At 47.7% G+C, this 12,244-nt stretch overlaps 1 protein-coding gene and 1 long non-coding RNA gene across 5 annotated transcripts in view; one reads left to right on the top strand and one right to left on the bottom strand.

Annotated features, from left to right (window-relative positions):
* IGF1R (insulin like growth factor 1 receptor) overlaps positions 1-8,146 on the bottom strand; it is a 171,063-nt gene extending 162,917 nt beyond the window's left edge. Inside the window, exon 1 of one of the 4 annotated variants that reach the window (XM_086849750.1) lies at positions 6,575-8,146. In XM_086849750.1, coding sequence (XP_086705876.1) covers positions 6,575-6,668 — 94 coding nt within the window. In that variant the 5' untranslated portion in view covers positions 6,669-8,146. Of the gene's footprint in view, positions 1-5,428; positions 5,976-6,574 lie in introns of those variants that run through there. The other 3 variants (XM_086849751.1, XM_086849752.1, XM_086849753.1) reach the window with 3 other exon arrangements.
* LOC147650655 (uncharacterized) lies at positions 5,898-6,727 on the top strand. Its single transcript, XR_015275997.1, has 2 exons — positions 5,898-5,987; positions 6,597-6,727. It is a non-coding gene; the product is annotated as an uncharacterized LOC147650655 (long non-coding RNA).
* Positions 8,147-12,244: the final 4,098 nt, after the last annotated feature.

Here is a 12,244-nt window from a genome sequence, read left to right as displayed (position 1 = left end):
AACACCTTCATAAACCAAGCACTCACCAAAGCAGGATACACACACCGAATTTATAAACTATGATGGTAAAGCACATACACGTGCAGTATGACTATTTCCTGCTTTAAAAGATTTATTTGTATCATGGACACTTTTTTTGAAGTCAACAATGAAACAAAGTCGTAAAACCCAACCCCGTCAGCACTTCAGTGACAACAGGAGTTACTGCTCTAAGTTATTACTAAAATGACTTTGTGCTGCTGCAAAAGCGCACATTTGATATTCTACCCAATTATTTACAGTGCATTTGGTCCTCTAAAGGAATAATCTTAGTACTTTGTTGGGGTGTGAGATGCCCTCTTCTCAGAGAGGTCAAAGACAACAGTCTCATTGAAAAAATTATCAGGAAGTCACTGAAATATGCAGATGTTTGTTTCTGCTCATACTATCAAGTTTACCAAAAGAGAAACATACTAACTGGAAATGTACAAGTCTGCATATTCCAAAATTAATTAATTAATTAAATTCCATTACATTAAAGCTTAGGAGTCATATGCAAATCATCTGTAAATAAAGAAACAACAATTTTGCTTTTCAGCACATTTTAAACAATCTTGTGCCACAACAGCAACTTCCTGAGGATATCAACACTGAAGAAGTTAATTGGTGTCTTGCGAGATATCCTAAGGGAATGGCTCATATTTTGCATTTGCAAATGTTAGAAAGCAAAACTTTCAGTGATAAGGGCAAGTTAAATCTTCACAACACACCCGGGTTGGCCAGAATGCATCTCCTTAATTAATTAATAAGTCAAACTGTTATCGAACTTAGTGAACAAAACCAACAAGTCCTGTCTAAGGAAGCAGAGTCTATCCCTGAGTTTGAGGACTTGGTACAGCTCTGTTTGCAGAGCTCAGAAATATATGAATGAACACTGTGTATTGCTGATCGTTTGCTGGTCCTCAAAGTTTCTCTCAGACAGTTCTGGACACAAAAAAAGACAAATATAGTACTCCAGAAATCAGTCCAGATTGTACCTGTCATGACTTGGCTAAGAGGGAAAAAAAGGCAGCCCAAAAAAACCACACACAAGACAGGCTGGCTAACAACCACCAATGTGTCTTCATCAACTGCTGTTTGCTGAGTTCTGCTTTTGTACAATAAAAAAAAAAAAAAGTGAAACTATTCTTTTTAAAGTGGCTTTCATAAATCATAAAAACTAATCCAACTAACCTACACAAAGAAGCTGTCTATACAATTTACAGTGATAGAAAAATTATACATGTCAAATAGATCAAAATACTAAAACAGTATTTCTACCTTTCAAACACATCACTGCATTCCCAAAGTCTTTCTGCACACAAACTCTTAAAAGCAGCACGTTCCATTAGCACCAAAGCCCAGAAACCTTAAAAGCTCAGCTCTGTCAGGAAGATCCAAATTAAACTGCAAAACTGCAGTTTAATTTACAAATCTGCAACAACTTTAATTATGAGACTCCTGAGACAATTACTTAAACTGCAGCTTTTTTAAAAATTTAGCATCCACAATAGTTTTCAATAACAAACTGCAGTTTACCCATTCCTATGTACGCACTCACACATAAATAAAAACCAGCTGCTACTTGATAACATCCGAAAGCATTTCCAAATGTGAAAGCTTTATACTAAAATCCAAGTAAGAATGTGTTTAATTTCATAAAACAAAGTTTCAGGAACTTTTTCAGCAAGTTGCCATCAGCTTTTCAAGTACAGTAATGCTCATGAAGTTTATTAATTTAACTACAGATAATTCAGATAAATACACTAACTTAATTCAGCACATTTTGTAAGTTATGAACTTTAGAGCCATTACAGATGATGAGCTAGATAAGTTGTTTGCTGTGTGGGATCACAAAGTTAACACTCACTGTGAGAAAAACAGGTTTCCTGCATGTATTATTGCCTCTCTCTCTCCCTCTCTCTCAAAGTTCAAGACCATAAACAAACTTCTCTACAATGAAGTTTGCGGTAGCTCACAATTCACACAGATGGAATACACACACAATATAATTAATCATTTAACAAAACTGCCTCTTCTGCTCTGAGATAATCGTTCCAGTGATCACTGGTAAAATCTACCTCAGAGTAAAAAGAAAACAAAAATTACTGGGGAAGAGAAAAAGCATTATTTAAACATGAACTGGAATTATCCTTTAAAGCTAATAGTTTCAGCCCTGAAATGGATTTTAATTTTAAATGTTAGATGCTTAAAAAATTTTCTCCTCCAAGATCTCCTCAGTAAATGCCAGTTTAGCAGAAAATTAAACAGGATTTGAAACAACTTTTCCCATGGTAACACATACTGATCGAAATTAATTATTTACCAGCGAAGACAGACTCAAAAATCATCACGTGGATGCTCTTTAACACTAGATTTTTTGTGTATTTTTCAAGATGAAAACAATTTCAGCATCTCTGGCATGTGCTTTAACTACACCCTAGAATTAGTTTGGAGGAGCAACACATCAGGGAAAGGCTGACACAAAAATTAACACAGTAGTTGATCAAATCTGAGCAATTTCCCTATTAAACAAAATAAATCATGTCTTCTGTTGTGCTGAAGTCAAACTAATTGATCCGTCTTCTTGCTCTCTGCAGCCCTTTACTTCCCTCATGTCTCAGAACATATGAACTAAGTTACATTTCCTTCACTTTTCACACACAAAAATCCCCAGTGTTTCTCCCTCAGATGCTGGTTCAACGCTGAAACTTCCAACACACCTTTTTTCCACACTCATCCCTCTGCTCCCTCACGTTCAACACATTTTGGCTGATATTAACTAAGTCACTTCCATTTCCTAACCCTCTTTAGTTTCTGACTCATACAAGCCTTTGCTCCAGTTCTGGTTTGCAAACCAGAAGTCCAACACAACACAATCAAAAAAAAATGTCCAAGTTCTGCCTGGCTCACTCTCCTTCCCCTGGACTCCAGGCACCATCACTCCCTGCTCACCCCTTTCTGCTGAAGCCCCCTGATGCCAACTCCTTACTGGCTCTGGCATTTTCTATTCACAACCTCAATTACAGCAGGAATTATCCAACTCCCAGTTACCAACATTCCCTAACCACTGGTCGTACAGGAAAATGCTGATGCAAAAGCGAGGTGTGTGTAACGCCGCCACTCAGCAGGTCATGAGGGCTTTTACTAAGCAACCTGGGAGAGAGATTAAACATCAGCATGAGCTACTGTTCATTATCCTAAACACAACATCCAGCCTGGATAGACAAACAAAAGCTCGGCGCTAACATGAGCAGACCCATCAAGATATCCATCAATTTGAAGTATTATCACACCTAAAACTATTATTTTCCTTCTAAGTGTTTAACCCATTCCCTCCTAGACCTTCCCTCTGTGAATACACAGAAGGCTGAAAATCAAAACCCCATCGTGCTCAAGGGAGAAAAGGAAGAAAACCCCGTGTTTATGCCTCATCTCAAACCCAGCCCCAGCATCAAACAGCCGCCAACAGTTGTAGCTTTACACATCAAACACACGGGTACAGCACCACAAACTCTAGCTTAATGAAAGGTCTTATCATTTCCACTTTTGTGCCGTTCTAACACAATCTCAGGGAATTCTCAGCATTTTTAAATTACTTTTTCTGAATCAGAAGCTCTCCACTGAAGCTACCTGCATTTTAAAGATGTTTCTGTCACATAACTACAAATACATTTTATATAAATTAGCATTAAAGGGATGGGTCTCTCCCCTCCAGTTGTAACTCCTTTGTATTCCTATTTAGGAATGCCTTGCTTGTTTGACCGAAAATGGAAGTGCCTTTTAGCTATGACACAGTATATATGAAAAACAAATAAAAATTAAGATTAATCTTCCTTACACTCTTGTGGGGAGAGAGAAGAATATGAAGAGATGTAAAACATCTGCTCTGGAGATCATTTTTCCCCCTAACAGCAACATTCTTTCAGCAATAACTCGTGAAAACAAAGGCTATTAAACTGCAAACTACAAAGACAATCAATTAGAGGCAGTATTCAGCTAAGACAAGTTTTTCAGCCTATCTTTCCATATTTAAATGCTTAGATCTTCTTCAGAAGACATTTCATTCAGGATGTTCATTTTAGGCAAGTGGTAACCACAAACACTTCAGAGGACTGGAACCTGAAATCCTAACACATTCTTCCTGTACTACTTCATTGCCAGGGCTCGGTGAGCATTTTTATTTCAAGGTCCTTTGTACCAGGTAAGACAAGGGAAACAATTCTAAATGTGTATCCTAGCAGTGAAAGAACACACCAGATCTCCTCCTCCTCCTCCTGTTCTGTTTCTCCACGCTACTGGATCCTTTGTAAGCCCTTCCCTGAAGAAGTGCATGGGGCTTTTGTTTTTAAACTCAAAGATTAATCTTCCCTCTTGAAAAAAGCTCTAGACAAAAATTTCAACTCATGGAAGACTGCAGCCCTCCAGCCCTAGCTGGCCCAAAAGCCTAAACCGGGCCTTAATTTGCAAGGACTTAAAAACATAATTATTGTATACTCAACATGCATTACAGGCTCTGTCTATGTGCTTCTTGCTCACTTATCTTTTTTTGTGTACTTAGCCTCACTGTCAGTGCATCCAAAGAACTTCCCTTTCTTTTCAATCTGTAACCACTACTTTTAGAAAAGCCCTCCTGCCTCCTAAATTCTTTCCCTTTACGTTTAAAATGGAGAAATTTGATCTCCTCGTTCCTTCCTTCCAACAACGCATATCTTTCTGAAAGGGAGAGGCACACAACAGCCCCAGGAGTGTATTGAAAAACACACGGCAGAAGAAATTAAAGCATCAGGATGCAGTACAGGAACATCCCTGTTTCTGCGGACGCTGAAGGAGAGGGAGCACTGTTTAAAATGGTTGGACTCCAAGGCACATTTACCATCTCCCCATCTACAGAGATACTCCGGGAAACAAGGGAAGGCTAATTTCATGCAAGAGATCCTCAATCCAGCGTGAGCCCGACATACCAGGAGAAAACCGATCAGCCCCGGGATTAATCCGGCGATGATTGCAGTGTAATCAATGGCAGCGCAGCCCTCCCTGCCCCCTCGATTCCCCCTGCGCCCGAGAGGGGCGGGCACTGCAACACAATCACAGGTTGGAAACGCACAAAAACAAAGTCGGGGCTCTGGCAGCTCCCGAGCTCCCGGGCGGCCGCGGGGATGGGCTGAGGATCCGCGGCAGGAGGGACCGGGCCCCGCACCACGATCCGCGTTCTCCCGGTGTTCGGGGAAGCGGCTCGCACGCTGCTCGAACCTCGGCGCTGGGTGCAACGCGGCCGCATAGAAAAATGCATCACCCCTCAGATCGCAGCCCGTTCGGCCACCAAACCTTTCTATTTACGCAAAACCGTAAAGCGTCAATGTGCGATTTTTTTTTATTTTTTTTTTTTAAATGAACGGTAGCCAGTGACCTTTAGATTGCGGGATGCCGCCGTAATTCCGCACCCCGCGCACAGCGAGTGAAACCCCTCCTCGGCGGTAAAGCGGCAATAAAAGGCAAGGCGTTCATTTCCAGGAATTCCTCACTCACTACGGCAGGTTATTGCATACAGCCTCTAAATATTGACAGAGATCAAGCTCCTTCCATGCGGGGAAAGCGAGCGGAGTCCTTCCCAGCCTGCGAGTGTTTACTACGCAGCTCGCAGCCCTGGCTGCGGCGCCTCAGCGCTTCCCCGCGCTCGGGGGGGGACACAAAGGAGGGGCACGGCCCCCTCCGCCGGGCTCGGGGCTGCGGCGGTGCCGACCCGTGGGTACAACCGGGCCGCCGCCCCCGGGGAAGGAAGGCGGGCACGGCAGGGAGGGAGACGCGCAGCCCCGGCTTGGTTAATGTGCTCGAGGAGCACACGCGTAACAGGAGGAAAACACGCAGAGCCCCGCGGGCAGGGGCGAGACCCGCTCGGCGCCGCGGCGGGAAACGGCGGGAGCCCCCCCCTCACAGCCACGGGCAGGGAGAGCCTCATACGGACCCCGGTACGAACAGGGACCCCTCACACCCCCCACCCAACAACAGGGAGACCCTCGCACACAGCCCAGGCACGCAGGGAAGCCCCTCACACACACACAAGCACACGGCGAGGGAGCCCCTCGCACAGGGAACCCCCTCACACACACAGGGAACCCCTCACACACACGAGGAACCCCCTCGGCAGCCCCCTCAGTCCACACAGGGAGCCCCTCACACACACCCCCAAACACAGGGAGCCCCTCACACACACCCCCAAACACAGGGAGCCCCTCACACACACCCCCAAACACAGGGAGACCCTCACGCATCCACACGCAGGGATCCCCCCCATCACACACATTCATACAGGGACCCCCCCTCACACACACGCACAACGCCCACATAAACACTCACACACGCACATTCAGAGAGGGACCCACACACACACACAGGGAGCCCCACACACACACACACGAACACAGGGACCCCCTCACGCCCCCCCAAACACACAGAGGCAGCCGCCGCCCTCGCCCCCTCCCGGGCAGCCCCTCACTCGGGGGCTCCCTCACGGCGGGGTCCCTCGCCGCACCCCCCCGGCACGCACTGTACTCACTTTCCCCATTTGTTGGCCACAGACAAAGTGCGGCGAAGACGAGCAGGAACCCCCAGACGACGGCGAGGGACTCTCCTCCAGCGCCAGACTTCATTCCTCTTTCTTTTATTGGACAAAATCCCCCTTTCCGAAAACAAAACAAAGCAAAAAGAAGTCCAAAATTGTTCTCTTTCCTCTCCCCGTCCTCTAAAAATAACGAGCGGCGGAGGAGAAGCGGGGCAGGGTAAATAAATCCACGTTGCCTCAAGAAATGAAGGAGAAAAAAAAAAAACAAACCAACAAAAAAGCACAAGACCCTTCGGAGCGGCAAACCGGAGGGTTGTTGAGGTCCCTGGGTGTTGATCTTCCGGAGCAACCACACCAAAAATACACAGATATTCACGATGTATTAACGGCAACAACAACAAGGCATGGAAGCCCCGGGGCGACGCTGTCTCCGGGGCGGCGGGGCGGGCTCGGGGCGGCGGGCGGGGGGCGCCGCCGTCTCCCCTCAGCGCTGGCTGCGGTGATACATCGTGCACAGGAGCCGCAAACACGAGGCACATCGGGGCTGGCAGTCGGCATCTTCAACCTCCATTTTCAAACACCGCACACACGCACACACACAGAGACACAAAAACTGGGAGGGCCGCGGAGGGAGGGGAAGGGGGGGGCGCGACCCAGACAATCCTATTACAAAACAACAACAGCTCCGCCGTCCCCCCGCGCGGGGACGGGGCTGCCCCGGCGGGATCCCCGCGGCTCCGCTCCCCGCTCCGCTGGGGAGGGTTGGGGGGACACCCCACGCACAACCACCACCCACAACAACACCGCCGCCGACACCACGAGTCCGGCTGCCTGCAGAGGCTCGAAATGCAGAATTTGGGTCGAAAATGAATTAAGAAGGCTTCCCCCCTATTCCTCTTCTTCCTCTCCTCGGCGCGGCTGCCACAAGCTCCTTCTCAATAAAAATAAAAATTAAAAAAAAAAAATAAAAAAGGAAAAAAAAAAAAAAAAAAGCCGAATCCAGGACACACACACAAAGCAGCAGCAGCAGCAGCGGCAGCAGCAGCAGCAGCAGCGGGGCGAGCGGAGCGCTCAGCACCCCGCCTCCTCCCCCCGCAGCTCTCCTCTTCGCATCCCTCCGAGCCGCCTTGCCATCGCGGCGGGGGCGGGGGGGAGGAGGAGGACGACGACAACAACAACAACAACAACAACAAAAACCACCCAGCGAATTTGTAAATCCTTTTCCTTTTTTTTTTTTTTTTTTTTTTTTCCTTTCCTCCCTTTCCTCCTCTTTTCCCTCCTCCTCTGGGTGCGCGCGCGCTGCGAACCTTCCCCCGGCGCTGCCCAGCCCAAGGCAGGGGGAGGGGGATCCGGGAGAGGTGTGTGTATGTGAGAGTGTGTCTGTGTGTGTGTGTGAGTGTGAGCAGGGGGGCTGCGGGGGGCGAGGAAGGCGATCCGGTTTGCTGAAGGTCAAACCCCAGGAGCTTGTTGCGAAGGGTCTGTAATTCCTCCGGGGAGGGAACGGGGCGGGGAGGGAGACGGGGGGGAAGGGTCTGCTGCTCTGCTGCTCTGCTGCTCCTCCCGATTAATTCGCCGCTCGCTTGCAGCAGGGTTCGCAGCGCTCTGCTGCCGCGTCTGCCCCCCCCCCCCCCCCCTTATCCTCCTCCTCCTCCTCCGCGCTGGCTCCCTGTGCACGACGGAGAGTGAGCGCTGGTAAACAAGAGCCCGGCGTCGCTCCGCCGCCGCTTCTCCGCTCTGCGGCCGCGCGGGGCCGGGGCTCGCGCCCTCCCCTCCACTCCCCTCTCCTCCCCTTTTTCCTCTTTTCCTTTTCTCCTTTTTTCCTTTTTTCCTTTTTTCCTTTTTTCCTTTTTCCTTTTTCTCCTTTCCTTTCCTTTCCTTTCCTTTCCTTTCCTTTCCTTTCCTTTCCTTTCCTTTCCTTTCCTTTCCTTTCCTTTCCTTTCCTTTCCTTTCCTTTCCTTTCCTTTCCTTTCCTTTCCTTTCCTTTCCTTTCCTTTCCTTTCCTTTCCTTTCCTTTCCTTTCCTTTCCTTTCCTTTCCTTTCCTTTCCTTTCCTTTCCTTTCCTTTCCTTTCCTTTCCTCCCCCCCCTTCCCTTCCCTTCCCTCCCGCGCGCGCGCTCCCGCTCCCCCCCCCCCCCCCTCGGGCTCCTCTCGCCCAGGCGGCGGCGCCGGCGGCGCGCGCGGAGGCGGCGGCGGCGCGAGCGAGCGCCGGGAAAAACCCGGAGTGGAGCGGGACCGGGAGGATGCTGCACCTCGGGATGCTGCGGGGCCGCCGCCGCTCCTGCCTCTGCCCCGGCCTTCCCTAACGGGGAAACGGGAGAAGGAGACCTGGTGGATGTGCAGCGAGGGAGACCTCAAGAGCGAGCCCTGCCAGTGGAAACGCTGCTGTGTTCCTGACAAATATATAAATAAATTAAATAAAACATATTAAAAAGGGAGGGATGGGGTTAGGAGGAAGGAATTTTGGTTTTTACACGGTGTGTTCATGTATTTACGGCACTTAATGGAAGCTGCTCCTCAGTTTGACACTGAGAACAGGACCGAGGGCAGAGCCTGGAGCGCTGCTCCCAGGGATGCAGGTCAGGAGCGAGGGACAGGGATGCCAAGGCTTGGCCCAGTGCAGGGGACAAACCACGGTGGAACGTGTCCCCATCCACACTCACCATCCTCCCCTCGCGTGCTCACCGTCCCCATCCATCACTCCAACACTGTCACTCGGGTTCTCAGCTGTTCTCTCGTATCCCTCGATGACATTGGACAGGCCCCAAATGGTGGGGACATGGGATGAGTGGAAGCAGAAGAGGTTTGGGCTTTTCGGAATCGGAAGACGTGGGCCGTGTTCCCACTGTTTCGCCAGAGCTCGTAGTAGCCATGCTGCGCGGCATATGGGTGTCCTGAGTAATCACAGATTTGTTGCAATACTTTGGCATGGGGAGATAGCAAAATGATGCTGAAGTATAAGAAAGCAGACATCTGCGAGCATTAGCTATATTCTAGGCTGATTGGTTTGTTGTTTTTTTTAAAAAAAAAGTACATTAAGAAATTTGCAAATGTCACATTATTAATGCAAATGTCAAAATTAAGTTTTTACATTTATACCTGAACTCTTCTTGAGCATCTTGTATTACAATATCCTTCAGTGACGCTACCCCTTCATTTCCAACAACCTTGTGCTGTACATGTTTTTCTTCTTGTAGTTTCTCCATCCATTCTTCTACTGTTTGCTTTGTGAGAATGGTCCAGTTGTCTGAGTTACTCATTAGCTCTCGTACCCCTTAGGGAAGATGGAAAGGTTCAGTTCTGTGTCACAGAAATTGAAGGGAAGATCATCATTGAGTACAACAGGGCCAGGATTTCCACACCTATGCAGGACTCTGTCAATAATTCAAGAATAGCTCAAAACTTATGAGCATTTGGGTGGTAGCACAACCCTCCTGATTCCCTGTAGGAAAATCAGGCATTTACTCCTGAAACCATTCTGGACTACCACGTGTGTGTCTACCGAATATTTTATCAACCACACACAGGCTCTCATGTCCTCAAATTGAACCAGAGAGATCTTCATGACCCATAAATTTTTACTGTTGCTGGGTACAGCTGTGGCTGCTACAGGCGCCGGTTCTGAGCAGAACAAGTGTCCTTTCTGTACGTGTCATGGCATTGATGCAGCATAAATTGTAATGTCTTATTTACCAATTAATGTATTGTTGTGTAAAGGCAGAGCTGAAGTGGGAACTGCGTGTCTATCGTTCATCATTCTGCTGTCATAAAGAACTTTTATTTTTGTCAAATAGCCTTTCATTGCTTTGGCAAATAGGGCAAGTAATGGACAAGCCCGTTGTACTGGGTGACGTACAGGCAGAGAGCAGAAAGATATGCTGTGCCTCCAAAGAGTTTCCAGTCTCATATAAACACAGTCCTATAGGTGTCGTAAGGTAGTTTGTTTCTGGAATCTGTCAGATTCTTTTAAAAAGTTTTTATTAAAAAATACGGTATTAACAACACATTGTTGACCAGGAGGCGTTCACAGAGCTCTCCATCCTCCTGAGCTGCTGATGCGAAATTCATAATTTGTAATTACCTGGCTGGATTCTGCCAGGATGTCTTTACCTTTTCTTCTGTGGAGGTATGAGGGAGGAATCCCTTTTTCTGTGAATGTCCAGGTGCCCGTAGCTCTGTTCTCTTAATCTCTTAAGAGGAGAGCTGTGCGCAATGTTCAGCTTTCCTCAAGCTTTCCCATGTTCAGCATGTTCCATGTTCCATGCACATGCCCAGCTTTAGTGCACCTTTTTAATCAGATTTGGCTCATGTATGTTGGCATCTTTCTCCAGGAGGTCTCCTGTTATTTTCAGTGGGGATATTTAAATCAGGATTTTTCAGCATGTATAACCATACCATGGTTGTATCCTTGACAGTGAAAACCTCAAGCATACTGTACCTGTACCATGTGCCAAATTAAAGTTATAATTTGGACAAATTAAAGTTAATTTTTGTAATAATGTGCTTCATGATGAAATCATAAAATGATGGGTCATCTTCTCTGTCCTGTTGGTTCTACAATCATTCCTCCTCTCCGTTTGCACTAGGCTTTTTGCTCCCCCTTTGTCCACTGCTGGTTTGTGGTCCTTGAGATAGATGGACAGAAAGAAACACCTGGTTACACACACACATTTTACCCTCTAGAGTGTGATGCTGAATGCCACCAGCATACCTGTGTCCTGTTTAAAATGCCACTTAAGTGGAAAACTCAGAAAGTGTGTCAGTGGGGATGAAACAAGGCGGTTAAAACAACCACTGACCCTGGTCTCTCAAAACATCTATCTGCCCAAGGCAAATATCCTCATACTCAGCCATACTTTGGTTTTAACAGCAGCCTCACCACTGCTTTCTGGGGCCACCACTGGGGAGGAAGAGGCCTCACTCATTCCCCTGCCTCGGTGCTCGGACTCCATATAGGCTTGACTAGACTTTATTTTGGCTTCTGCAGCACAGTCAGGGCAGCCTGACCTCTTTACCAGACGCTTGCTTGTCATAACCTTTATGCATCTGAACATTTTGTATTACCAGCAGAAGGGAGCTGCTGAAATTTATTCTCCTGCCTTCTCCAGCCGTGTCAGCTCCCTGGGATGAAGGTCAGCCATCAGGAAGCACTGCCTGTGTCTGCTCCAGGGGCTGCTTTTTGGAAGGTCTCTGCAGCTCCTGGTGTGGGTCTTGCCATGGGCCAGCAGCAGAGAGCAGCCACCTGCTCTGCTCCAGGAGCTGCTGGTGCTGCCAGCTCACCTTGTTCAGCCTCTGCTTCAGGCTGAACCTTCTCATTGTGGGGAGGTGTGGGTAGGTAAGAGTTCCAGGAGAGAATTGTGCCTGGGTGAGTGATACATCTTCTACACAGCCTGGGTGAGTGGGTTTTGTACACCTGAAAGACAAACAGAAATCCTTGGAATTCACTCTCTTTCCCCCCTCTAAATCTCCCCTTATAAACTGCATTTTATGGACTCATAACAAGCCAGGCAAAATCTGGGCTGCCCCTTTTTACCACGTTTTTCACTTTTTGACAGTTTTTGCTCTGCATTCAATCGCACCCTGTACCAATGACCTTCACAGGCTCCTGACTGCAGGAGGATGCTCAGTCTCCTCCTGGAAAGGGGACAGGAGCACAGCACACCTCAGA

The sequence above is a fragment of the Cyanistes caeruleus genome, chromosome 13 (assembly GCF_971803275.1).
Source record: "Cyanistes caeruleus chromosome 13, bCyaCae1.hap1.1, whole genome shotgun sequence".
NCBI classification, from domain to species: domain Eukaryota; kingdom Metazoa; phylum Chordata; class Aves; order Passeriformes; family Paridae; genus Cyanistes; species Cyanistes caeruleus.
The sequence above is the reverse complement of the archived record's forward strand: the minus strand, read 5'-3'. Positions and strand labels throughout refer to the sequence as shown.